The 25,469-nt window shown below is 33.6% G+C and overlaps 2 protein-coding genes across 2 annotated transcripts; both read right to left on the bottom strand.

Annotated features, from left to right (window-relative positions):
• Positions 1–1,764: 1,764 nt before the first annotated feature.
• On the bottom strand, positions 1,765–5,196 carry LOC125681644 (leucine-rich repeat-containing protein 51-like). The gene is made up of 5 exons (XM_048921808.2): positions 5,037–5,196; positions 4,718–4,830; positions 4,419–4,624; positions 3,866–4,006; positions 1,765–2,351 (listed from the first exon to the last, which is right to left on the bottom strand). The coding sequence occupies exons 1-5, from the start codon at positions 5,048–5,050 to the stop codon at positions 2,202–2,204; spliced, it is 624 nt and encodes a 207-aa protein (XP_048777765.1). The 5' UTR covers positions 5,051–5,196; the 3' UTR covers positions 1,765–2,201.
• Positions 5,197–8,552: 3,356 nt separating this feature from the next.
• Positions 8,553–20,663, bottom strand: LOC125680748 (T-complex protein 1 subunit alpha-like). The gene is made up of 12 exons (XM_048920506.2): positions 20,540–20,663; positions 17,815–17,900; positions 16,898–17,026; positions 16,378–16,475; positions 13,731–13,841; positions 12,928–13,109; positions 12,356–12,482; positions 12,085–12,260; positions 11,708–11,831; positions 9,814–10,006; positions 9,135–9,298; positions 8,553–8,899 (listed from the first exon to the last, which is right to left on the bottom strand). Exons 1-12 carry the CDS (start codon positions 20,610–20,612, stop codon positions 8,692–8,694), a joined length of 1,671 nt encoding a protein of 556 aa, XP_048776463.2. The 5' UTR covers positions 20,613–20,663; the 3' UTR covers positions 8,553–8,691.
• Positions 20,664–25,469: the final 4,806 nt, after the last annotated feature.

Below are 25,469 nucleotides of genomic sequence, written 5' to 3'. Positions count from 1 at the left end.
AGTTGAGATATATAAACACCATATGCAGGTGATAATGGAATATTGCTACATAAATATGGGAAGTTAACGATGGAGAAGCTGAAATCATCCCGTTTGTCATACAGTTGAGTTGTCAGTTTGACGTTAATGTCTACTTTCAATAAAATATCTAAGTATGAAGCAGAAGTCGACGACTCTGTGGTGTCCTTTATTTCGTGCTCACAGGGATATATCAAATCGACATATGAAAGAAAGTTATTATTGTTAATAGACAAAACGTCAACAAAATGTTGAATTGAAGGCCACATCGAGAGATTTTTTCTTCTCACGTAGAAGTTTTTGAATAAATTCTGCTTCATACGAATATAGAAACAGGTCAGCTAACAAAGGAGCACAAGACCAAACTCCAAGGCCAGCGAAACACAGTTCCATTATAACCAAACTTTATTACACATTTAAACATAGTTTTCACCAACCTCCAAGGTCAGAGAAAAACAGTTCATTGTAACCAAATTTTGCTATATCCAATAAAATTTTCATAATTTTTCTCCCATTTGGGAATATTACTTCGCAATAAACATGACTTCGTTTTACGAGTGTTCGTTATAAGCGTGTTTTACTGTATAATGAAGAAGTTGTGACAGATGAAGAGGAAACCTGTAAACACTAGTACCCTCTGGTTTTCCAGGTAGTTTGACTACACCTTCATTGCTACGGTGATAAACCGTGGATCTTAAACAGTTAAAGGGAAATTAGCTGTGAAAGTGATGGCAACCATTTTATTTTCTCAGAATCTTTCAATGGCATAGGAATGTATATCAATGACTAATAAAAACATTTCTTTTGTACAAAAAACATGAGAAACCTAATAAAACTCTGTTAGATAACTGCTTTTGGTGTAAAGATATATATCAGGAAGAATTATGGTCTTGCAAGACAATTTATTTAATCACCAAAATTACATATTTATGTGCCTGCTTTGAGGTTAAAAAGTGTTTGAAATAATAAATTATTGGTGTTATTACTGAAATATATTAAATAGATCAATTTTCATTGAATTCAGTTTTTGGTGACAATATGACAGCTAATGCCTCTTTAAAGGGACCGATTCACAATTTTCCCCAAAATTTTATTTTTCACTTTTAATGATCTCAATCTACTGTCTTATAATTTTAAAAATTTCACATAAAAATTAAGGTTATACATCATCACAGAAGCTCATTTTAGAGAGTTCATTATTTGTTTCGTAAACAAAGATTGTGGTATGTTATTGTTTACGAAATTTTCCCAAGAAATGAATATCGATCTTAGTTTATTATAACTTTCACATTTCAAGCATTCTTCGGGTAAAATGTGTCCTCTAAAAGTTAAAATGTGCGACTATGCAAAATTATGCATGATGCTTTATATTACAAAATTAATATTTCACTTGTTTGTTTGTTTACATAAAAAGACTCGAGTCTTTGTTTACATAACACATATTTAAGGCTAAAATATAGCTTTTATCCTTGCATTCAGAAGGTCAAAATTTTGGTTGTCAACATTAAATGAGTTATACTTTTAATATCTAATACAAAAAAAAAAATATTTTGTTCAAAAATCGTGAACCAGTCCCTTTAACAATTTGAACCGAGAATGCAACTTCTGACATCCCCATAAAACCACAAAAATCTTTGGAAAGCACATTGTATATATAATTGCATTTCTTGCATGGAAGTAAATTCTAAAAAAAAAAAAAAAAAAAAAAAAGTCCTAAATATAAATGTATGTACATAATCTCTGAAAATGCTTTCAAAACTGATTTATTAAAACATTTTAATCTTTTAACAAATATACCATATCTATAATATAAATAAATGTACAACATATTCCATTTTGAATTAATCATAAAGCATTATAAATTCATGGTACATGTATGAATTAAATTATCAAATTAATGTATCACAGAAGTAAATATGGCCCTAAGAAAAAATAATTTCTGTTGCTTAAATTTATACCCCACTTTTCAAAAATTAATAAATGCAATACATACAAGAAAATAGGCACTTGTACAGTACCACAGCATGTAAACCGTACTTATACACAATTCTAATACAGACAGTACAATGTAGAAATTTTCCCCACAAGCATGTACATTCAACTACATGCAAGTGAACTGTAATTAATTAATATGTCTACAATTATAGGAAATGGAACATACATTGACTCTAATCTTCTCATTTTTAATCGTCCTCTAGTTTTTCCTTCTTTTTCTTCGGGGCATTGTTCATGTTATTCCAGACCTCTGATGTTTTTCTATCACACTTTGTTACACGACTGAAGTCCACTGTCTGAAGCTGGGGAACCATAGCCATCACTTGGAACTTGTAACCCTGTCATAATTCAAAAAATACATTACCTAGGGCCTAAAGTGAAATATTATTTGTTCCTGTTTTCTAGGCCACCATTTTCATCTATGAGTACTACATATAGATAGATAGGTAAAATATAGGTAAAAAAAATTAGAGTCTACTGACAATTCACACTCATGACACCAGAAAAAGTTAAAACATTTCTGAACTTTTTTTGTTCTTACAAGTTTTCCAAGGTTACAGGAGCAAGGTCATAATTGCTTGAAGGAAAATTTTGAAATTTCTTGTGTACAACCTTATACAGCATGTATAAAGATCTGGGTCCCTATTCAATTCATTATGTCCTGGTTTTCAAGAAGGTATATGTAAAAGATCAAGGTCACTGGCTGGGTAATTTCCTTGTAAATTAATAATTGCATGGTTGTTTGTTTTGGTAGTTTGTGTTTTGTTTTAAGTTCACTTACAATGAGACCTTGATTAAAAGGAAATGCCAAGGTAACTAACATGAACATTCCAAAACTTACTTGCTTTCCTATTTATCTCATGGTAGAGCCTTGAAATGAAGCCCTAATTTCATTATGAACATTTCATTTTACATTTATGATCTAAATTAGAAACAGTTATCTAACAACTGCTGGGTGCTGGTGAATATGTTTAGAGCGCCAAATACAACTAGCCTGTTTAGACATGAAACAATTTCCTGGATGTCTGCTATTAATTCACACTCTAGTATTAGAAAATCCTACTTTAGAAAATATTAAACATATTTAGAATTAATTTGTTATTAACGATGGTAACAAGTTAGTACAAGTTTTCATTGATTTATTTTTAATTGGAATGAGATCAGTTTGTTTTTTTAGTAAAGTGGGGTAGATAAAGGAGAAAATGTGGGTCTTTCCTACCTCATTATAAACATGATAAAAAGAGAAAACTCTTTCTTCTCTGAGAATTTTTTCTAAACTATGTCTGTGTATAAATATGTGTGGAAACAAGGTATGATTCAAATATAAAGTATGTTTTAAAGTTTAATAGTAAATCAGTTAGTCAGTTAATTGTTTCTCTCATTAAACCTTAACACATTTAAAAGAATGATAGCACTTTTTAAATTGGTGAATGGTGAGGAGACTTTTTAATACTGTTTTTAATTGATGCTGTTAAAATGGAATAAGACAAAGTCAATACAAGAATACCAAGATACAGTTTCTTTTTTTTTTCTTTCTTTTTTTACGATGGAGAAGTTTCATACATTACTTAAGGCAAAATTATAACTCAGCTTTTCCTAATCAATATCAGTATGAAAGCAATTATTTCTAATGATATCAAAATGAATAGGGTATTTCACCAATTCTGATCTTAGTGCAAAGTTTGTCCTTAACAGTTAACCCCCATCCAACCAACCCGGAATTGTATTTATACAATCTTGTTTGGCGATTGTAGCCATCCAAATTTTTATAAACCATTAAATCTGGCTATCACAAAATCGATCAATTCCACTATGACATTTTCAAATAACTCTTTTCACAATCTTTTCATACCTTAGTCTTCTCGAGCGGGTTTCCATGGAGTGTCACTTTTCTTAACTTTGTCAGACCAGAGAGTTTGGCAACTTCTTTAACATCTCCTATCTGATTCCCATGGAGGTATAATATTTGAAGTTCAGGAAACTCCAATAAAACCTGCAGAAAAAAAATACCTACTACAGTCATAATAATCAGATGAAGATCACTCAAAGATCAAAAGCATTTTGCAAATTAGTTACTTGTTGACTATCATGTTTATGAACATATAGTGTTTGTAAGGTCAATCTGACATGGAACATTTGGCACGGAGCAATGATTTCTCACAATCAAAATTGCCTCTTCATGTTTGGGTCAAATTCCAATGAAGTAATTTCAGAGATGTTCAGCATTTTTTTTTTTTACAACAGTTACACTCTTCAAAAACTTCCCTCGATGAAGTAAAAAAAAATTCATAAATATTATCTGACACTGTAAAGACAGATAAAATTATGGATATCAATGACAACAACACATAACTTTGTGTTAAAGTTGGTTATCTACATCACTTAGATTAAATAGTATTCCTTACTGGATCAACAGTTGTCAATTCATTGAATGATAAGTCAATCCAAGCAATGTTCCTGGGATTATCAAACTTGGCATTTATGACTTCATTAAGTCGTTCAATCGACTGAAGACTGTTATTGTTTAATCGGAGACAGCGACTTTGAGACTTCCCAGAATTATTGGACTGATCCTTTTTTGGAGATGACCTGGGCTCCTCTTCCAGTGCATCTGTGAAGTGGCAAATATATATTTCATTCATATAAAATATTTCATGTAGATATAATTCCATTATAATATTATTGGTGAAGTGGCCCATCTTACCCTCTACTTTATTCAGTCGACAAAATGAATAATCCAATGGGTCTTGTATATCATTTGTAGCATCTATGGATGGTAATGCATCCGATTTCTTTTTGGGTGTATATGGAACAACGCTGAAGTAAAAATAATACAACTAACGATTAGTTATAAAAACCAGATTAGTGAGAACAACTGGATTATTCAAGACAGTTTGGTTTAATCATTTATCTTAAACGGCGCCTAATTTTTAAACACCTACAGAATAACAGAGGAAATTCTAGCTACTGTATATCTTTATAAGTGTAAAATAAAAATTTAACACTCATTCTTTGTATACTACCTGGCACTAGTCATTTTCTTGTTTTAAACAAAATCAGCAAGATATTAAACTAAATTTCACATAATGTTTTGAAACACTTTGACGCGGGTGGTTGCTGGGACGACAACTTCTTGGGTTTTTATAAAATATGCCGTAGAGTTCCGAATGAGTCGGGTAAGTTTGGCTAATTTACGCAAAGGAACGCGCTAGGACAAAACTGGAATGGAGATTGAAATGTATTATAATTAATTTATTTTCCATGTATTTTTTCAGTTACTCTAAGTTTGGGTGAGAAAATCAATACTTTATATAATAAAACAAACAGACCAAATTTGAACACATTTAAACGATTTTCTAAACTGTATGTAAACGGTGTCAGGTCGATCCGTTCCACGGTTGATCCATCCATAGTCAATCCGTCGAAAGATGGTCCGTACCGATGTCGATCCGGCACATTTCGCTTAGTCGATCCGACCCCCCAAATGTGAAATATCCAAAAATTAAGTCCATCGAGTCAAAAAAGGACACGGGCAATTTTTTTTTGAAAAGTCAGTTTTTCAGAGATGCAAAATGACTTTGTTGGCTATATGTTAAAATGTCGCAAAGGAAAAAAAAAAGAGGAAGTTTTTGCATGCCTACTGATTTAGCGGAGATATTATAAAACAAATTTTAAGTCTTTAAAGTTAGATATTATGAATAACTGTCGGATTTAGGTATGTACACAAAATTGTTTATACAGCAGTTAGGCTTTATCATTTTTGTTTGAAGTGCGATAATCAGTAAGATTGTTTGAAAAGGTGTGCTCATTAATCATTGTAAAAACATCGCTATTCAAGTTAAGTTTGTACAGCAATCAATGTAAATCTGTGTCCATTAATCATTGTGAAAACATGCACCTTTGTTAAAACTTTTAGAGTTTTGCTTTGTTTTACAATCTTTGTTCATGAATTGCAAGAATAGCACCTTTTATCGAACACCAAACAATTAACTCGGCATCCTAGCTTAACCTATCTATTGAAAGTTTTTTCAATAAAAAGAATTGCTCTGATTTGCTCTACCGAAACCAAGGATATACAAATACAAATATTTATTGGCAGAAACACAACTACAATAATTGGGAAAGGCCCATTTAACACCATTACATAATGTTTACATAATCTTTATGTAGTTGAAAGTAATTGACTTCTGTATTCAAAACAGTCTCTAAAATTTCACAGTAATTCTTAAGACTTTATGTATATCATTGTTAAAATATATTTGTAACATATCTTTCATTGTCCAGAGTAATATTTTTCTGTGTTATATTATAAATGTTTCTAAGGTAGGTGTGTCTTAGCTTAGAATAAGATTTACATTGAAAAAGAAAATGAATTTCATCTTCGGTCACACCAGTATTGCATGCCATTTAGAGTATCGTGGCAAATGTATGAGATTCAGAGACTCTCTTACAAAGTTTTGAAAAACAATTTACAAGAGCGTACTAACAACTGAACAAAAATATTTCTATGACAGAATCTAGTATGTTGAATAAATATCTATGATAATCATGATAATAACTGGCCGGCACTCTAGACAGACCTCCAGTATTCAGAGAAAGGTGTTTTGTTATATTAGTAGTGTTTGTAGCAGGCACGTATTATCGTTTTTCAGTGTGTGAAGGGATGGGGGAGGGGCAGTCGGAAGAAAACAATTGATATTGAAGATATCCTCAAATAATTAATGATATCTTCATTTCTTAATTATTGCGTGTATTAATTGAATTGATGATAGCATTAATCATTCTGCTGAATAGATGATCGCTATATAATTGAATCGTTGCCCTCTTCAAATGAATTGATTCGCGCTACAATTCAATTAATGCGCGCAACTGAATTATTGCTCTCTTAATGATATTATTAATTGATGTTCGCAATAATTCTTTGAGAAAGAGCAACTATATAATTAGAGATATCTTCAATTTGACAACATATCCACAGCTGAATTAATGATCTCTTTTAGAGACTATTGAGTTAGCGCGCATCAATTCAATTAATGCGCGCAATTGAATTATTGCTCTCGTCAATATTGAATTATTCATGATATCCTTAATTCAATTGATGTTCGCAATAATTCCTTTAGAGAGAGCAACTATATATATGTAATGAAAGATATCGTCACTTCAACATATCCACGATGGAATTAATGATCTCTTTAATTAATTGGACAGGTGCTCTCTTTTAAAGAATTCATGCATGCAAGAATTCTTTATACAAAAGCAATGTAAATAATTAAAGATATATCGAAGAGATCAAATCATTTATACCGAGCTCCAAATCAATTTTGCAGCAATAATTCCACCATATTGATGCGTGCATCAATTGAATGTGATGATAGCAATAATATTGAATTGATGCGCGCATCAATTCTACTATTGCGCGCAATAATTAAATGGATGAAATCTTCAAATGATTAAAGATATCTTCAAGTTTATGTTAATTTGGAGCTCCATAACTCTCAAGCTTACTTTTACCCTGTTCACTACTAGTGTGTGCAGGGGGCAAACCAGAAACGTTTTGAGCCCCAACTTTGTATGTCAAGACATTAATACATGGAACAAAGGTTGCTAATGGCGAAGTACCGTGTCACAACTTTCACCCAAAGTTATCAGGTCATGATCAAGTGCTAAAAATATCCATGTTTGGGTAACAATTTTAAAATGGGAAAGCTATAGCTCATAAATTATTTGTTCATGATATAAATGGAGTGTAGTTATAATGATCAATAAGAAATATAGCATGTGTACATTACACATAGATGATCGTACACTGTTTGACATGCAATTATGAATCTTATCAATTTCTATGTTAAAGCCGAGTCTGTTTTACAAGAATACCTCTATAGCAATGTTTCATATTTTTTCTAGTCTATGTGTATTCCCATACAAAACATTGAACACCCTGGCCCCGGGGTAATTGGTTTTTAAATTGTTCTCCTTATGTAATGTCTCACTATTGTAATGTAAAACTTTAAATCTTGATTATGGCCACTTATAAAAATCTAAACCACACAAGGATACTTGTAAAAAAAAAAATTGTTAAGCTGCACATTTGGTCATTCTTTTAAGGGATTTTAAAGATGTCTTCCTATACATTCTTATGCAAGACTTCAAACCCTCTGACCCCAGAGTCATGGTAAAGTCACGAGTAGAATTTACGCTGCATTGAGAAACTTCCTCATTAACTTTGATAATTTGAAGACCTTGGGTATTTGAAGAAATCTCAAAACATATTTTCCTGTATGTTTTCAGAGTGAAAGATTTAAAAAATCCGTAAATATCAAGACTCCCGGCTTACGAGGTTATTTTAAGCATATGAAAGATTTCATACATGTTTTGGCCACAATAGTTCATTTGAGCCAATAACTTTAAGATAATTATTTGTAACTGTTGTTCACGTTTTAAAATGACAATATGTGAGACCTTGTAAAATATATCTTTGGAATCTGCAAACAAAGTCTTTCCATAATTCATTTTCAAAAATGGAAAATTCAAACATGAAAAGGGATAAATTACATTTATTCAATATCAAGCATACATAGATGTAAATCACTTCTTGATCATCAAAAAGCATGGATTTATTCACAATGAAGTCAATAACTCTGCAGTAAATAAAGTGTCCTGGTAAGATTTGTTCATGACCTATAACTCCCCGGCATTCAGAGCATCCTGATAAGTTTTGCCGCCTCCTCTACTTTGATCCACAAGTTTTATCATGTCATCTATTCGAAGAATAGTGATAGCAGCCTCAGTGGCAAACTTGAGGGATTTGATTTTTGACATCGCAGGTTCCAGTACCCCAGCCTTCTTGTTGTCTCTCACTGTACCCTGATACAAGTCCAATCCAACCCTACCGAGAAACATACAGTACATTAACTAGTGATACTCCTCAAACAAACATACCTACATTATATACGGCACTAAAAAGATCACTAGCTTAAAGAAAAGTTTGAATTCTTATTATTATCATAAAAAGATTTACCACATTTCACTTTTGTTGTTGTTGAAAACATCGGATCTATTCACATGTTATTGATAAGAAGCTGTAAGTAATGCCTTTCTTATTAATTCTATAAAAGCTTTACCATCTGAGGTCCCTGTGCTCCTGTTTGGTCTGAGACATGTTGTGGTAAGCTCTTAACTTGGCCACTAGGTCTGTAGAATCTTGAGCAGCATTAATTCCTAGCTGTTTAGGGATCACTAGCAGAGACCGCGCAAACTCAGCAATGGCTAGCTGTTCCCTCGATCCCTGTAAAAGAGCAATGGATTCTAAATGACACATCACATCAGATTTTCAGATAATTCTAAGCATGTTGCTAGTATATTTAATTAAAAAATTCAGGTGAGCTGAAATGTTCATCAGGAAGTGTATATTGGACTTTGGCTTTACGAATACATGTAGCTCCAGCTCCAAACCCATTGAATGTCTTGGTATGCATTTTACTATGCACTTAAATGCAACTGAATGACTTTAATATGGATAAGCTCCAAAGATGAACTGACTGACATTGTTTGATGAATGCAGCCTAAAGCTCTTTACAATATAATCCATACAAAATTTCAATGTGTGCAAGTGTATTCCCATATAATTCCCAACTACCATCAACTTGACCTACTTTTGGTCAGCACTACACTTCCTACACAGATGCAGGGACAAAATTGATATTAATTCGGTCTCATATATTATTCAGAGATGATAAAACAATAAAACAGAAACATGATGCTTTAAGCTAGACAACCGTACAGTGTATAAAGCAGTTATACCAATGATGTAGCGAAGTTTTCCAGATATATAGACAATGCTGCCTCCACTGCTCCACCGCCGGGGACAACAGATTTAGATTCCAGGACTCGTTTTACCACACACAGAGCATCATGGACAGAGCGCTCCATCTCATCACACATAAAGTCATTGGCACCTCTCAGAATAATAGAGGCTGCTGTCCGTGCCTTGGGACTGAAAAGAAAATTGTATTCATACTTTTAAAAAAAAAAGGCCAATGGGCTACTCCACTCATCCAAGTAGTTGCATTTTCCGACATGAATTATCTAATCCCAATTATGGCCCCTGGGGTTAATTTAAACTACTCTACATGAGGAAGCTTGCATACTAATTTGATTAATTGTACCAGTATGGTTCTAAAGGGAACAAATTTAAGCATCCTATGAAAAACTTTAAACCCATTTGTGGCTGTACATGAGGTTGCTTGCATTATTATAGTGGTTCCAAGAAGAACATTGCTTTGATGAAGATTCCTATCTATTCCAATGCAAAAACTGAATCCTTGTTATTCCCCTGCCCTGGATTGGAGGCTAATGGTTTGAATTTAAATCTTCATAATTTATGTAAAGTTAAATACAAGTTTCAGCTATTCTGATTCAGTAGCTCTTGAAAGAGCCTTTAATAACCATGCTGTTTCTTAAATATCTCCCCCTGGGATCCATTATTTGAACAAATTTGAATCCCTTTAATCTGGGTTGTCACTAGAAATTCTTGAAGATGAGTCCCGGACTTGTGGTTTATAAGCAGCTCGAGTCCCACGAAAATTCGATCAAGTCCCATGAAAATCTGATGAGTCCCATGAAAATCTGATGAGTCCCATGAATATCTAATGAGTCCTTTTATATTAGACAATTAAAATGGAAGCAGTACAAAATATATCAATTTTGAAGATTTATTTTTAATCATTCACGACTTGGCCTCGGACATCGCCAAAAGAATTATTCCCCGAATCTCCTATCATCACAACAACCCTATTCAATATTGAACAGCATTTTAGTCAAATTATTATTTTGATAAAATAGATGCGTACTAGTTTTGTTTGCTGACGATCTAAAAAACCTAGTACCAAGTTTACAAACTATACGCTACTTTCGATTCCAATAAAAATGGCTACCGGAATACAAACATTTATATTTAAATATAGATCCCGATTTGTGAAACAAACAAATAAAGTAATAAGAATAAATAACTGTCAGTGGCAAAACATTCTCCATTTGGCATGTTATCTAATTATCTTTTGAATATTATATTCTAATTTGCACCTAATTGACTGACGCTAAACAAACAAGTCGGATTGGGACACTGTGAACTCAGTGGTATTATTTCGGTTCACTAGAGCGTAATATTTTACCTAGATTTTTTCCTACTACGAGTTTTAATTGATACACAATATCAGGGCTTCTAATAAAAATTATGATTTTTACTCAGAGTCTGTGACCGTCACTCGCCTTATCAGACAAACTTGTGTCCCAAATGAATTTTCTGTGTCTAGGACGCATATTCTTGCGTCAGTGACAACCCTGCCTTTAATACACAAATGCTCTGTTGAAATTTTGGTTGAAATTTGGACTTGTGGTTTTTAAGAAGATTGAAATGTGAAAACGTTCAGACAGACAGACATACATATAGAGGGCAGATTATACTTGATCAAAGAAGCTCACCTGAGCCCTCAACTCAACACGAAATCACCATTTAATATACTCATCAGAAATTCTACCACATTTTTTTGTAATAAAAAAGAACAACAAACTATACACTAACAGGTATACTAAAATACACATTTTCTGATGAGAATCACCCTGAAAGTATCTAAATGTTTCCGTTTTAATTTGAAATCATTGTATTGTAGAGAAATTTGTTATTTTCTGTATTTACCCCTTCACAAGAATGAGTTCATCATCACAAACACGATCTTGGACAACTTCTTCTGCATTTCCTAACATGGAGGCCTCAAACGTTTCCTCTCCCTCAAGGTTAGCCAAGGTCATCACTAGTTGACCTGTCAAAAGTGTGGAAGTGAAAACTTTGATATCAGAGGTTTAGTATGATATCAGATATTCAACTATTCTGAGAATTTCTCTGACAATTTTTTTTTAAAGTAAAGCGTGACAGGAAGGTTTTTTTCCCCTTTGTTTTGATAATACAAGTCGTTTAGCATTGTAAAATCTTGACTACGTAAACTTAGACACACACCGACCATGTTTTTAAAATATTGTATATGAAGTACATTAAAACGTCACAAAATGACCCACCTCCTGTTGCTTTGGCAATCCTCTTGAGATCCACTTTCTTACACCGTCTTACAGCCATGGCCCCTGCTTCCACAAAGTATTTTAAGCACAAGTCGTCAATTCCACCAGTGGTCAGAATAACATTTGCTCCAGCAGCCAAAATCTTTTCTATTCTTTCTTTTGTAATATCATACTCCCTGAAACAATACAAATTTTTATCCATATTTTCTGTTGAAGCCAAACATATTTTTACCTAAAATTCATTCCAGCTGACCGGTTAATGAGCTCTCACCTTTGCCGGACTGCATCTAACTGATCTGGATTTTCAATCAGGACTTGAACACCCATCTTCATCTTTGCCTTTTGTAAACTGAAGTCTAAACAGGCTATCTTGGCCCCAACAATTTTCTTTACCATTGCTTTAATTGAGAATCAATATAAAATTTAGAATGCTATCAAAATCTTTACAAATCTCTACAATTTACTGTAACCAGCTATTATATGCATCATCTTTTATTCGTAAGTGTCAGATGGAACACTAGTCTTGCAGCGTCAGTATTTATTTCATTTTATTTGGGAAACAATATCACCATGATCACACATCTTGAAACTTTGGTATATTTTGAACTGAGCATTATACATGTATCTACATTCCAAATGGTCAGTTTTGTTAAATTTTTATTACTTTGTTGCTGCAGACATTATTGAAAATTAATGACAGGTCCAGGAACGCAAATCTTGCAAGTATATAAAGAGCTGGTTTACAGTAACTTTTTTCAGAGCTGACTTTAACAAGTAGTTCAAAGAACTTTTAACAAAATCTTGCACACGAATATTACTACCAACATATAAAAAAAATCTTACCTTGAGAAGCTACTGTGCAGTTGAGAGCATAACCGTGAATCACCAAGCTTTCTTTAGAACTTTTCCCATGAGCCTTCAGTACATTAACAGCTTTGATTGGATATCTATAGCCTCCTTTCCCATCTGCAGTTTTGATTGCATTGGCTGCATCAACAACCATATTGGAAAAGAACTCAGATTCACTGGGAACAACTAAGGAAAATTTCATTCAATACAAGAACTGTGACAAAAAGAAAGAAAACAAGAACTGTGACAAAAAGAAAATCAGATGCAGGAAACGTAGGTAATCCAACCAATGAGTAGGATTACGATCTGACCAAACAGAATACAAATCCAAATTGACAATTATGATAAACATACATATACAGTACATGTAATACATTTAAATTCACTGTATCTTTTCTCTTATATTTCTGTTGAAATTGACATTGCTTTCATCTGCAACAAGAAACACATGATTGCATAAATCAGCCAAATACCAAAATTAACAGGTAAAATTCAAATAAAGAGAAAATACACAGGAAATATAGTTATATCAAACGACAATCTGATAATCAATGAGAATCTTCCCAAAGTTGTAAATAACCAACAACTGAAAAATTTTAAGCGAGTAAATTTCCTGATGTCACTCCAAAGTAAGCTTTTAAATGTTATGGGCCATTCACATTAGAAATATTCTACCTGTTATTTGCTAGCTAGTTATGAAGACACAACACATCATAAGCACAACATAGTGCCTGATGATTTTGTATATGTAGGGAATAACACACATGCATGTATCATTGTCTTCTTAACAAGGATACGATCCTATAATTTTACTGGACATGCTAGTTTTGGCAGCATTTACGATGCATTCTTTTCCGAGCTCGTCAACATTGATCGTCAAGTGTTCTTGGATGTATTTACAGGCTTCTCTGAAAATAAATTACACTGTAATTATGATGAATGATTCAGTGATTTTTTAAGGCCCATTTTGGGTCCGAATTTCGGCCCTTTCCCCTCCTTAAAATGAATGAATTACATGTGACTCACATACTTTGATCTCTCGGAGTCGAAGTACTTATGAACAGGTATACTTTATGTCACAGTACTTGCTATAAATCATCAGCAAAGAGCTGGAGTAGGAGAAACATCTTTCTATTCAACTAAAAGGAATTCCCAACATTCGAACATGATTTCAAATTATGTACAGAACATGTAACAGGAAAAATACACAGCAGTTGTCTGTAATTGACAAATACTCTGGCACTTCCCTGTTGTATTTCTATATCCCATGCGTATAACTGTTACACACTATATTGTGTGCACAGCAAATAAATGGGAATGAAATTGGACATGTTTATCTGTATTTCTGCTTTACTCCCACCAATGAATGCTGTATACAAGGAAATTGTCTCCCCTTTTTTATTCTCGCTGACAACTTGTATGCATCGCAACTGGACAAATTTCATACTGGGCTACTACAATTTATTCATTGATCTTATGTAGCACAAAATAGCAATGATCAAATCTAAAATGCCATTCAGTCTTTTCTCAGGGCCTATGGCAACAAATAACATGGTGCAAACTATCCCTGTATACAGTTTGTTTCATGCCCACTAATTTCCTCCGACTGATGTAATGATTGAATTCAGATGTACAGTTCAGTGTAACAGTGGGGAAATAGATGAAGGAGTTCTGGCCCCACAGCACTTGGACGAGCTGATCTCAGTCTCACTTTTTTCACCACATTGTGAGACTTAAATTAATATAGGCTGAGCTAGTCGAAGTTTTATGGTCCTGTGGGCTGTTTTCATTTAACTTGATCCAATAGCCTAAGTGAGTCATTCCATCTTGAGTTTGTCATAATATCTTTCAAAAGCCATTGGACCATATTTTCAAGAAAAGCAACTTTGCAAACAAGTTCAGTATCTTTGAATAGAAAGGATTCAAGTTTGTTTCTTCAATTGTAGGATTGTACCCACTTCAAAGGGAAGAAAATTAAGAAAACTTCTATTCGAGATGGGTCATTGCAAATCCTCCATAATCAGTGGACCAGAAAGGACAAAACTTATCTGAGAGTAACAGTTTATCGTACTAAGTCAAATTTATTAAACAATAGCCACCAGAGCCAGGATGGGGCTACTATGGGGATTCATAACTCCTTACCACAACAAACTGACTATACACATACATCCCTATTTAATGGAATGATTATGCCATGCCAAATAATTCTGATATTGAGCTGACATTTAGTGTGTACTTGTATATCAATGAAAAGTAAAGATAACAAACAGTGATCAATCTCATAAGTTCCAGGCAAACAGATTTGTTGAGTTACATTCCAAAGAAGATACTTCAAGTGGCGTTATGGCTCTTTGACTTAAAATATAGTTACAAAACCACAAGTGCCCTGGTACAAATTTTTTCTTCATCTCCATACAAATAAACATCACCAGCACAAAGTTGGCATAGCAAATGAATGGAAATATGCATCTTTTTCTTTCAGAATTCCCACCATTAGAACATGGTTTCAAATTATGTACAGAACATGTAACAGGAAAAATACACAGCAGTTGTCTGTAATTGACAAATACTCTGGCACTTCCCTGTTGTATTTCTTTATCCCATGCGTATAACTGTTACACACTATATTGTGTGCACAGCAAATAAATGGGTGTTAATATTTTGCATGATAACATTTTTAAGAGTTTATGGGCCATATCAAAACCTTTCAAATACAAAAATATTTAAATCAATTTGCAAGCAATGTCATGTAACATTGAATCCAATCCTTTCAAACCACTGCCACAAAAAATAAGCCCCACACTTTCCACTGGAGTTCAAAAGAAAACAATTTGAAACCTTAATATTAACATCTCCAATCTTTTTGCCTTTGATATCTTTACCAAATTGTACGGTTAGCCATTTTCTCATGAATGTGTTGCAGTTGCAAACAATGCAAATATGAATCTTGATGAATATAATGTGTCTATTTCAACGATTAGTAATTCTGACGGAAATGAAAGCAGAATGTAAATGTAAGAAATTCCATTTTAAAAATACATGAGGGTATAAATTAACCTGCTTCATGAAGTATGCCAGCATGAAATGTTCCAATTTATATCCGTACCGGTCCCAGTTCATACCCGAATGTATTTTCAAAGATCAAATTTATTTCTAAAATAAAGTACAACACAGCCAAATAATTGCAGTGTAGAATGTAATTTGATAAAATAATATATTTCTTGAACCCAAATTTATCATTTACAAAATTTCAGTACAATTCAGGTGAGATGTCATTTGTTCTTGGTTCACAAAATCTGTTGGACCGCGTAATTATATACACTATATTCTTCTTTTTTTTCTTTCCCTCTCTCTTGGGGGGTGGGTGGGGGAGAGGTTTGGATTCTTCAGTTACATAACCTTACATGTAATAATTAATTCTGACTTTTAACAAAGACTCCTTACTTGCATGCTAGTCTGTATCCACTGATGATGGATGTGGGGTGGATCCTACATTTTACCAGCTCATCTGCATTCTTTAGAAGCTCAGCAGCAATTATTACCTATAAACATGAATGATAAATCATATTTAAAATAAACACAAGTCACATCATGTACAACAATTATACAGCATTTAAATAATTGTAATTAATACATTGATAATAGGCATGTCGCTAATGCTGAGAGAGAGAGAGAGAGAGAGAGAGAGAGAGAGAGAGAGAGAGAGAGAGAGAGAGAGAGAGAATGATTGTTTCTTTTGCTGTTTTCTACCACACTCAACAATTTTTCAGTTATCTGGTGGCGCCCAGTTTTTATTGGTGGAAGATAGAACCCAGATACAATGTACCAGAGAAGAGACCACCGACCTTCCGCAAGTAAACTGGGAAACTTTCTCACTTAACGGCGTGAGCGGGATTCAATCCCGCGCCAACAAAGGTGAGAGGCCATGTGATTTTGACCAAGAAAATACTGAGACAGTTCTTACGACAGAAGTGGTGCCGTCTCCCACTTCCTGGTCCTGCAAATCAGCCAGTTCCACCAGGACCTTTGCTGCTGGATGTTCCACTTCCAACAGCTTCAGAATTGTTGCCCCATCATTTGTTATGGTGACATCCTGTAAATAATATAAAATTGTATTCCTTACACTATATATTGCATCATGGCTTGTATCTAAACATCAATATTGTGCTTTCTGGGTAAGGATCTATATTGAAGTTGGAATTAACTTGTGCTGGATAAAAAAATTAAGCAATTAATTTGTTTTCATTTATGATATTTTGTTTCATTTCTTTGAAAAAGCCAATAAAACCAGCTCTAGCCATCATAAGTTTTTATTTTTAATTGCTTATACCCACAACTAGCACATGTATCTACAAGCAGTTTAAACAAAAGAACTAAATACTCAAAAATAAAATCAATGACTATAATATGTTATCATTCCCTCACAATTTTCCGACACGTCTCAAAATCATTGTCTGTTACTTTCAAAATTTATTAAAATAACTGACTCTGACCATCATAAATGCCTAAAGAAATTTACAGTGCCCAGGGTGAAGTGTGTGCCACTTGCATATGCATCCAACTTACATAATGCGCATTCATTACAAATAACTCATTAACTGTGTTCTCCGTCTGGCAAGTCGGAAATCAAGAAGAAATTATTCACTATACAAGTCATCAAGTCCTACCCTAGCACCATAACCCCTCACCCAAAGGCCACGAATTTCACACTTTAGGTATAATTACCATTATCAATACTTCATACTAAGTTTGGCTGTTTGATGTCCAAGAAAGTAGAACATATTTAAAGAAATACTGCTCCTCATCAAGTCCTCAGCCACAAAAGAAGAAATATTTTACTTAAATACTAAACAAATATTTAAATAATGTACGAATACTTACTCCAATATCATCAACCAACATTTTATCCAGACCAACTGGTCCAAGACTGCTCTTCACTATGTTGGCAATGGAACTTGCTGCTAGGACTGAAACAAGATAATTTCTTTATTAAGTAATATTTCACAATTCAAATGTGATTTCTATAAGATAGAAGACCTACTAATTCTCCTGGTTTCAGAATAAAATGCCCTTGTATGCATTATGCAACCAAAAATCTGATTCTGTGACAAAAAATTGCAAATAATAATAAATAATAAAATAAAAATAATGTGACCAGGATCAAGATAAAGATAGAATAATTAAAAGTAGAGAAAACAGAAACAAAACAGAGGAGAGAAAACACACACTGCAAGTTTGACAGACAGTCCTTGTATGCAAAATACAGTTTGGACCATTACATATGCAAGTTTAATAAAGATGACAATCAGATTTCATATTATCATTCGTACACTGCAGTAAGGAAAAAACTAACGAAAATTTTCAAATATAGGGCAATGTTTCTACTAGGGGTGAAACGATGCATCGCGATGCGGCCAAATCGCGATGTAGTGGTCTCAATTTGATGTTCAATTTACTCGGGGTCTGTTTCGGTTCGATGTGGTTCTAAAATCATAGCACACATTGCTTTTGATAACACGGTTTCTGATTAGCCAATGGAATTGAAAGTTGCCCAATCAACATACGAGTAAAGTTTGCTGTATCAAAATGGACGCAGTCGAGTTGAAAAATGCCCCCCCCCCCCCCCCCCCCCCCCCCATGTATAAATCTTGGGTATGGCAACATTTTGGCTTTAGGACAAGTGATAAGAGTGTTGCTTTATGTTTAACATTTTTACATTATGTAGAATTTATTTGTAGAGAGCAATAAATACAATGAAACATAAAAAAAACGTAGCATTATAAAGAATTTGGTACATGCTATTGTATCGAATCGAGAATATACTGTATCGTTTCACTCCTAGTTTCTACAAACTTATCAATCAGTGTTTTTCACACCAAAGTTAAAAGCTGCCCTATGTAATTTGGATTTGGGAATAATTCTAGACATTTTTGGAAAATTAATAGGATTTCTCCAATGTTCAATTCTTTCAAGAATAAACAATACGGGATATCGGAACTAGAAAATTTTGGAACTCTTCAGAAAAAGAAGTTACGAAAATTATGCGTCACTTGGGCAACTCTTGTATACAAATTAGTGATGGCTAAAGACGACTCATTTCTGATATAAAAATATATGCCTGGTTTAAAGATTATTTTTCAGAATGTTGCAAGTGAATGTACTTGTACTAAAACATGAGTTATTGGATTAAATTTCTGATGTTTGGTAGCAAATAAAACAAAAGAAAAAGTCTATTTCCTACACCGTATGCACTTAGATATTTACTTTGAGATTTTCTTGAGTCATTAAAACAACCGACCGCTATGACATGATATAATTAATCACAATAAATTATTTATAAATCGATCTTCAGAAACGTACATATACATGCAGCAACATGTAGCCCCCCCCCCCCCCCCCCCTCCACCACCACACACTTCCGCCCCCGCCTCCCCTTATCCTGAGATTGTGTTGAATTATCACATACATCAAAGTTTGTTATTAGTACATACAAAGATCGATTCATTAGCTGGTCACTTGATATAGTAGTGGTGAATGGTAGTGGAAATGCAAGGTTAGATCAATGAGTTCAACAGATGAACTGAAGAATACCCCCCCCCCCTTTTACGATTTCGGGGTTTCAGCAGAACTGCTTTTCTTGCTAACTAAGATTTTTCATATTAATATAACGGCACTTTTTTTTCTTCGTTTGTTTCCAACCCTTTAAAAAACGGTGCTAAAATGTGCCCGAATTCACTATATCTGTTAGTACATAAGTAACATGTGCTTGTTTGCTGAAAAGTTGCCCAAGTTAATGCAGAAAACGTGATCTCGTTGAACATACTAAATATTAAAACCAGGGCAGAATCGGAGACAAAATGATGGTTCCGATATTCCGTATGAATGGAAAAATCCTGTATTTCAAAGCAGTAAAAATTAATTCTTATCATACATCAATATCATATTTTATGCCACAAAAACAAAACAATGTATTCCATTCTGGCATGTGTTTGCAACAACTTTCAGCAAAACTTGAAATCTGTGAGACTGCAGTAAAAGCTCGAGGTCCAAATATTGGCATGATGGTCTTCAAGTTTGATTATTACACAATTTTCACCATATCTTGATTTCAAATTATACATAATTATGACATTGTATGTAAATTTTTGTCAAGTTCATTGAACAGAGAAAACCAATAATAATAATAATCAAAAGGTTTGTTAGGTTATCGTCAAAGCCTTTTAAATTTGGTAAACACTAGACATAAATATAAATTACATATTTATTATTAAGTGAAATTTTTATTTAACCCCCCCCCCCCCCCTTCGTAAACAATGAAATTCGAAGACTTATCAATAAATAAGTGCAAATTGAAAACGGTTTTATGTAATGAAAATGAATCCAAAACATTAAACAGCTGAAAATTGGGTTTATTTTTAAACTCAAGATTAGATGTCTGATCCTGCCAGTCTACACACGTTGTGGAACATTCTCGAGGTAGCCATGTGCTTCCCATGTGAACAAGCCAAACAACAATAAAAAAAACTGTTCTCTTATAATATCAGTATTTACATGGTTAAAACATCGTGCATAGAAATTAAATGAATACTGTAAAAGCAAAACAAACCATTTTGTGTCCTAACAGACTGGCCAGTAGTCCTGTCGCCTCCAACCGTCAGAGTAGGTGCTGTGTCCGCCATGATTGTTTGTTTCTACTTCTATTAAGTCGTCCCCTAACTATTTCGGAGAAAAAAAAATTCTCACCAAAGCGGTAGCGAAACCCCTCACCTAATGTATATCATATATGATCATATATACGTATATGTATGGTATGCCATATTTACAATCATTCCTCTATAAAGATATCTCATATAATTTATGAGATATCTTCTTCTTTCAATAAGATATCTTATAAATTTTGTAATAAGATCTTTTATATTAAACAAGATATCTCATAAAGTTTATGATATCTTATAAAATATATGAGATATCTAATAAACTTTCTTTCATAAGTTATAAGATATCTTATAAAGTTTATGAGATATATGTTTTAAAAGATATTTTATAACGAAAATTATGAGATATCTCATATACTGATGATATAGATCTATATGATATCTAATAAAATTTACAGTGTATAAGATATCTCATAAAATATATAAGATATCTTATAAACTATATAAGATATCTCATAAACTTTATAAGATATTTTGCAATTAATCATATCTCATAGTTTATGAGATATCTTATAAAATCTATGAGATATCTGATAAACTTTTTTCATAGGATATCTTATAAGTTATAAAATATCTATTGAAAATTCATTTATGAGATATCTTATCATATATATAAGATACCTTAAAAAACATATAAGATATATTAAACGTTTTATAAGATATCTTTTACAAAAAATATAAGATATTTCATATCTTTTATATGATATCTAATAATGGACATAATATATCTCATAAACTTTAGAAGATATCTTATAAATTTTATAAGATATCTTTAAATGTAAAAACGACCTGCCATATATATATATATAAAGCACTGAAGAACCAACAACATTCAGTATCCAAAACTGTCGGATCTATATTAAATAGATACAATGGTCAGGGAAAATAATTATATTAAGCACTAGAATGACCAACGACATGAACAATTGGAATTGTCAAATTTTCGGGACAACCTGTCCCTTCGTCAGGACGGGAAAGGATTACATTATGGAGAAAACACAAATATAATTAACAATAAGCACTAAAACTACACTACAAAACTAGCTAAACACTTTTCCAGCGGATTACATGTTGCAGGCTTTTTTATTAACTCAGAAAAGAATAAGAATCAGAGCGTGAACTCATCATGTCTGGTCACTGTGGTGTCAGTCGGTAAATATATATATATATATATATATGCGGTATATCAAAGGATGCACAAATGTGATATTTGTATAGAATATCCATATATTCTATATCTAACGGCAAACTAATAACTCAACTTTATGACAAACGGGTATGGCATGCCGATTTCACATTCATTCTTCTTTAAAGATATTTCATAAATCTTATATAGTTTAAATAAGATATCTTATATATTTTATGATACGTCTTATAAACTGTATGAGATATATTCTGAAATTTATTAGATATCTTATTAAAAATAGAATATATTTCATAAATTATATGATATCTTTATAGAGGAATAAATATGGCGTGCCATAAACGGGCTCCATCGTCAACTTTTCATATTTTTTGTAGCAATATTTCATTATCACCTGTATATGATGTTTATGTCCACATGTCTCTTTTCTGTGTATGATCAGTTTTTAAATCGAGGCAGGCTACTGACAAAGAAATTGATATTACAGGGGTTTCAACAGTCTCGTTTCAAGTCAGCATTTGGTAAATTATACGGTCGTTATATAATGATCTAGTTTGGCAATACAACCAGTCATTGGGTCAAATGTTGTCTGGCGTGTTTCATACCGATTGTTAGGCCGTTCTTTGCTTTATATAATTTATGAGATATATTCTATATTATGAAGGTTTAGTATCGATTTGTCTGTCTGTGAAGGCTTTGTATCGTGGTGTCTGTCTATGAAGGATTTGTATTGTGGTGTCTATGAAGGATTTGTATTGTGGTGTCTGTCTATGAAGGATTTGTATTGTGGTGTCTATGAAGGTTTTGTATTGTGGTGTCTGTCTATGAAGGATTTGTATTGTGGTGTCTGTCTATGAAGGATTTGTATTGTGGTGTCTGTCTATGTAGGATTTGTATCGTGGTGTCTATGAAGGTTTTTTATTGTGGTGTCTATGAAGGTTTTGTATTGTGGTGTCTATGGAGGTTTTGTATTGTGGTGTCTGTCTATGAAGGATTTGTATTGTGGTGTCTGTCTATGAAGGTGTTGTATTGTGGTGTCTATGAAGGTTTTGTATTGTGGTGTCTGTCTATGAAGGCTTTGTATTGTGGTGTCTGCCTATGAAGGTTTTGTATTGTGGTGTCTGTGTATGAAGGATTTGTATTGTGGTGTCCGTCTATGAAGGTTTTGTATTGTGGTGTCTATGAAGGTTTTGTATTGTGGTGTCTATGAAAGTTTTGTATCGTGTTGTCTGTATATGAAGGTTTTGTATTGTGGTGTCTGTATATGAAGGTTTTGTATTGTGGTGTCTGTCTATGAAGGTTTTGTATTGTGGTGTCTATGAAGGTTTTGTATCGTGTTGTCTGTCTATGAAGGTTTTGTATTGTGGTGTCTGTCTATGAAGATTTTGTATCGTGTTGTCTATGAAGGTTTTGTATTGTGGTGTCTGTCTATGAAGATTTTGTATTGTGGTGTCTATGAAGGCTTTGTATTGTGGTGTCTGTCTATGAAGGTTTTGTATCGTGTTGTCTATGAAGATTTTGTATTGTGGTGTCTGTCTATGAAGGCTTTGTATTGTGGTGTCTGTCTATGAAGGCTTTGTATTGTGGTGTCTATGAAGGTTTTGTATTGTGGTGTCTGTCTATGAAGGTTTTGTATTGTGGTGTCTATGAAGGTTTTGTATTGTGGTGTCTGTCTATGAAGGTTTTGTATTGTGGTGTCTATGAAGGTTTTGTATCGTGTTGTCTGTGTATGAAGGATTTGTATTGTGTTGTCTGTCTATGAAGAATTTGTATTGTGGTGTCTATGAAGGTTTTGTATTGTGGTGTCTGTCTATGAAGGATTTGTATTGTGGTGTCTGCCTATGAAGGTTTTGTATCGTGTTGTCTGTCTATGAAGGCTTTGTATTGTGGTGTCTATGAAGGCTTTGTATTGTGGTGTCTATGAAGGTTTTGTTTTGTGGTGTCTGTCTATGAAGGATTTGTATTGTGGTGTCTGCCTATGAAGGTTTTGTATCGTGTTGTCTGTCTATGAAGGCTTTGTATTGTGGTGTCTATGAAGGCTTTGTATTGTGGTGTCTGACTATGAAGGCTTTGTATTGTGTTGTCTGTCTATGAAGGCTTTGTATTGTGGTGTCTATGAAGGCTTTGTATTGTGGTGTCTGACTATGAAGGCTTTGCATTGTGTTGTCTGTCTATGAAGGTTTTGTATTGTGGTGTCTGTATATGAAGGTTTTGTATTGTGGTGTCTGTCTATGAAGGCTTTGTATTGTGGTGTCTGCATATGAAGGTTTTGTATTGTGTTGTCTGTCTATGAAGGTTTTGTATTGTGGTGTCTATGAAGGTTTTGTATCGTGTTGTCTGTCTATGAAGGTTTTGTATTGTGGTGTCTGTCTATGAAGATTTTGTATCGTGTTGTCTATGAAGGTTTTGTATTGTGGTGTCTGTCTATGAAGATTTTGTATTGTGGTGTCTATGAAGGCTTTGTATTGTGGTGTCTGTCTATGAAGGTTTTGTATCGTGTTGTCTATGAAGATTTTGTATTGTGGTGTCTGTCTATGAAGGCTTTGTATTGTGGTGTCTGTCTATGAAGGTTTTGTGTCGTGTTGTCTGTCTATGAAGGTTTTGTATTGTGGTGTCTGTCTATGAAGGTTTTGTATTGTGGTGTCTATGAAGGTTTTGTATTGTGGTGTCTATGAAGGTTTTGTATTGTGGTGTCTATGAAGGATTTGTATTGTGGTGTCTATGAAGGTTTTGTGTCGTGTTGTCTGTCTATGGAGGTTTTGTATTGTGGTGTCTGTCTATGAAGGCTTTGTATTGTGGTGTATGTCTATAAAGGCTTTGTATTGTGGTGTCTGTCTATGAAGACTTTGTATTGTGGTGTCTATGAAGGCTTTGTATTGTGGTGTCTATGAAGGCTTGTATTGTGGAGACTATGAAGGCTTTGTATTGTGGTGTCTATGAAGGTTTTGTATCGTGTTGTCTGTCTATGAAGGCTTTGTATTGTGGTGTCTATGAAGATTTTGTATTGTGGTGACTATGAAGGTTTTGTATTGTGGTGTCTATGAAGGTTTTGTATCGTGTTGTCTGTCTATGAAGGTTTTGTATTGTGGTGTCTATGAAGGTTTTGTATCGTGTTGTCTGTGTATGAAGGATTTGTATTGTGGTGTCTATGAAGGTTTTGTATTGTGGTGTCTATGAAGGTTTTGTATTGTGGTGTCTATGAAGGCTTTGTATTGTGGTGTCTGTCTATGAAGGTTTTGTATCGTGGTGTCTATGAAGGTTTTGTATTGTGTTGTCTATGAAGGTTTTGTATTGTGGTGTCTATGAAGGTTTTGTATTGTGGTGTCTGTCTATGAAGGTTTTGTATTGTGGTGTCTATGAAGGCTTTGTATTGTGGTGTCTGTCTATGAAGGTTTTGTATCGTGGTGTCTATGAAGGATTTGTATCGTGGTGTCTATGAAGGTTTTGTATTGTGGTGTCTGTCTATGAAGGTTTTGTATTGTGGTGTCTATGAAGGATTTGTATTGTGGTGTCTATGAAGGTTTTGTGTCGTGTTGTCTGTCTATGAAGGCTTTGTATTGTGGTGTCTGTCTATGAAGGTTTTGTATCGTGGTGTCTATGAAGGTTTTGTATTGTGTTGTCTATGAAGGTTTTGTATTGTGGTGTCTATGAAGGTTTTGTATTGTGGTGTCTGTCTA

This window comes from Ostrea edulis, chromosome 2 (assembly GCF_947568905.1).
Source record: "Ostrea edulis chromosome 2, xbOstEdul1.1, whole genome shotgun sequence".
In the NCBI taxonomy this organism is placed as follows: Eukaryota; Metazoa; Mollusca; class Bivalvia; order Ostreida; family Ostreidae; genus Ostrea; species Ostrea edulis.
Note: the sequence above shows the minus strand (reverse complement) of the source record. Positions and strands in the feature narration are given on the sequence as shown.

Bases quoted from the DNA above. Each gene is read 5' to 3' on its own strand.
- LOC125681644 (XM_048921808.2), bottom strand. The intron at 4,625-4,717 runs GTAAGATGGGCC...GCCACTTCACAG, and splicing joins TCGACTGAATAAAGTAGAGG to ATGCACTGGAAGAGGAGCCC. The intron at 2,352-3,865 runs GTATGAAAAGAT...GAATTATGACAG, and splicing joins ACCCGCTCGAGAAGACTAAG to GGTTACAAGTTCCAAGTGAT.
- LOC125680748 (XM_048920506.2), bottom strand. From the start codon at position 20,612: ATGGCGGACACAGCACCTACTCTGACGGTTGGAGGCGACAGGACTACT. The intron at 11,832-12,084 runs GTGGGTCATTTT...CACTTTTGACAG, and splicing joins GATTGCCAAAGCAACAGGAG to GTCAACTAGTGATGACCTTG. The intron at 10,007-11,707 runs GTAAATACAGAA...TTTTCTTTTCAG, and splicing joins GAACTCATTCTTGTGAAGGG to TCCCAAGGCACGGACAGCAG.